Source organism: Sinocyclocheilus anshuiensis, unplaced genomic scaffold, assembly GCF_001515605.1.
Source record: "Sinocyclocheilus anshuiensis isolate Anshui unplaced genomic scaffold, SAMN03320099.WGS_v1.1 scaffold185, whole genome shotgun sequence".
Classification (NCBI taxonomy): Eukaryota; Metazoa; Chordata; class Actinopteri; order Cypriniformes; family Cyprinidae; genus Sinocyclocheilus; species Sinocyclocheilus anshuiensis.
The window spans coordinates 1,149,187-1,152,454 of NW_015539887.1; the positions used below are offsets into that span (position 1 = coordinate 1,149,187).

Consider the following 3,268-nt stretch of genomic DNA (forward strand, 5'->3'; position numbering starts at 1 on the left):
AGTGACCTAGATATGTGGGGGCGTGTTAGAACGAGCCGTTTTAGGGGGGTGTGGCAGAGTCTTAACTTTGATAAGAATATCTCTTTGGTTTTGAGACTTTAGTCTTTGCAACTTCAGGGATCTTATCTATGCACAATCAGCTTGTAACACTCCAAAGAGAAAGGAAAACTTGAAATCGCATCATATGACCCCTTTAAGACCCATCAAATCCGAATTTAAGACATTTTAAGACTTTTTAAGGCCTTATATTAGGAAAACGTTAAGACTTTTTAAGGACCCGCGGACACCCTGCTACCCGAACCAGTCTAAAATAGTCCGAATATAAACTTATTACAGGTGTACCGTAGTGATGGATTCATGATGTACTCGCTTATAACATAAAAAAATAAAAGTTACGAACTGCAGCTTTAAACATTTGATAAGAAAAATAAGATTCGAAGTATTGAACTCATTTATTTATTTAGTCAACCATAAAACATACAGGAATCTCTTGTGAGTAGGGGCAGCAGCGGCCATCGACCGCACCAATCACTCTCTTTTCCCCAAGAAAAGGACAGGAAAGGAAACAGATCCCTGCTGACCCCCTCTCAGCGCGGGAAGCTGTATTGAACAGATTTCCAGTTTCAATCATTCCAAAAATCAAAGCTTGAAAAGAGACAAACACAGGTTTCTGACAGGGCATCACAGAAGGATCGAGTGGTTTGTTTTGCTAAATCAAAGTGAGCATACCTGCCCAAAAAAAGTCATGTTAAAAGAGCCAGAAAAAATATAATATATATTTATATTCATATATCAACATACAAAGAGATCAAATGCTGTTCTACCATTGGTTTACACAGTGTTCCTCATTCTGGAGCAAAGCATGCTGGGAGCCGTTTGCCTCTTCATTTTCAGTGCTTTTCACAGACGTAGTGTTGAACTTCTTGTGCATCGTAGATTTGTTCTCTCAAGCTGCCCCTTCCCTCCATACAGTAATTTATGAAGGCACAAAATGATGATGAAATATGGAAAGTAAAAATAAATACCATCGATAAAAAGAATAATTTATCCTAAAACTGAAGATGGAGACAGTTAGCATTTTAACATCACTCATGCTTGTGGCCAAAAGCATTGCAATGCTGATGTTCATGTCCTCAATTTGCCCTTGCGGTTTTGAAACTACTGAAACTCTGATTTGTTTTATTTCATCCCCCTCAGAGGGACAGAGAAATTGACAAGGTATTAAAATCGCATTTTAAAAAATAAATCATTTCTTTCCAAGTTGTAAATGATCGATTCAGAAGTGCACACTGACTTGAATCTGTTGAAAGCATCACAAATATCCCAGTTTTTCACGAGGGAGGATTTGAACGTCCAATCCCAGTTGCACTACGACAGTGTCAAACTGCCTGTGCAAAAGTTGGTCCCAGGCTGCTGATTCTTGTCTTTTATTGCCATGTCGAGAGGTCCGCCCACTTATCCGTCATATTTGTGTAGGGCAAGATGCGCTGGCAGAGGTTGAGCTGATGGATAAGGGGGCTGGGAGGGCCAGCCTGCTGCGCCTCATACATGTGTTTGTTTGTGTGTGTTGTGTGTAGAGACTCTTAAGGCTCTGCGGAGTGGCCGGCCGCTGGGTAATTAAGACAAGATGTGTGCCTCTCCTTTCCTCCTCCTCAGTATGTCTCCGAGTCAGAGTCGTTTAGCTCGTCGTCCTTATAGAAGCCGTCGTGGCGGCCGATGCTGTTGAAACTGCAGTAGGAGCTGTGTTCGGAGCGGAGCATGGGCAGACTGTCGAACGTGACGCTTTTGGTGGGGCTGGTGTAGTGATTAATGGCACTGAACGCGAGGCTGGGCACTGCACCTCCGCCAGGAGACACTGGCATCATGGTGGCCAGGATTAGCGCCAGGCAATCTGCCACATCTTTGTTAGGAGCACAAGCAAGGGCTGGAGTGTAGCCTTTTAGAGAAACGAGAGAAGACCCGTCAGGATGCAAAAAAAACAACAAAAAAACACTGATACTGATGATAATTATTTTCAAATATAACCTATACAGTAGAGAACAAAAGTAGACATTTTTTTTTATGTAAATATATATTATGAATTGGGAGATCAATGATTTGTTTAGCTTATTTGTAAACCTAAACCAAAATATAATCATAGTTCAGCTTAAAAATTTCCATGATTTCCTAAATTTCATTATAACCTGTAAAATACCAGTAAAAATATAACTAAAAAGTTTATAAATTCACATAAAAAAAAAAATAAAACATAAAAAAAATAAATGCACATAAACACAGTACCATTCAAAAAGTCTCTTATTCAACCAATTCTTCATTTCTTTTTTTCTTCAAAAGTACAATATATTGTGAAACAAACAATTTAAAAATAAATGTTTCCTATTTCTAATTTATCAATTTAATTTTAAATAATAAAATGTCATTTATTCCTGAGATGGCAAAGCTGAATTGTCAGCAAGCATCATTATTTCCAGTCTTCTTTGTCACATGATCCTTCAGAAATCATTCTAATATGCTGATTTGCTGCTCAAGAAACAATCAATTTCGAAAATAGTTGTGCTGCTTAAGATTTTTATGAAATCTGACACATGAACAGAAAAAATAGCATTTATTTCATTATTGTCACTTCTGATGAATTTATTGCATCCTTGCTGAATAAAAGTATTAATAAAAAAAAAACAGATGTTACATTCGTACTAGTGGTTGGCCGATATTGTTTTTTTGACAGCCGATGGCCGTTATCTTGGAAAGCAGGGTGGCCGATGGCTGATATAATTTGATTTATTTGAATAAATATTTAAGAAATGTAAAATCATTTGAAAATGAATTAAAAAATAAACGTGTAAAATAAACATACTTATACTTTAGATGACAAAGTATTTCTCACAAATAAATAAATATTTAATAAAAATATAATTAAAAAGGAAGTAAACACTGTAACCAACAGGGCACTCAGTATTCTGGGAAGTTTGTGTGCATTGGGAATCATATTTTTTCAAATAAAGCCAAGGTAACACTCGTTTTATATACAGAACACAACTGACATGAATATGGCAGTGGGGAAATGGATAAAGTGCAGCATAATTTGAAATCACGAGTTTAAAGTTTGTCGATCTTGCGTCTCCAGTGAAGTTGAACTCTGTCCGTATTCAATTCGCACGGACCGACCATCACGCAGAGAACACATGCAATAAACAAATGCACACTTCACAAGATCTCACAGCTGGATTCGACTAAGTTTGCAAGGTTTGTGAAATTAAATGTTCATTAG

The 3,268-nt window shown here is 37.3% G+C and overlaps 1 protein-coding gene across 1 annotated transcript in view; it reads right to left on the minus strand.

Annotated features, from left to right (window-relative positions):
* Positions 1–425: 425 nt before the first annotated feature.
* ankrd28b (ankyrin repeat domain 28b) overlaps positions 426–3,268 on the minus strand; it is a 32,785-nt gene continuing 29,942 nt past the window's right edge. Inside the window, exon 28 of the mRNA XM_016482163.1 lies at positions 426–1,936. Coding sequence (XP_016337649.1) covers positions 1,653–1,936 — 284 coding nt within the window. The 3' untranslated portion in view covers positions 426–1,652. The remainder of the gene's footprint in view (positions 1,937–3,268) is intronic.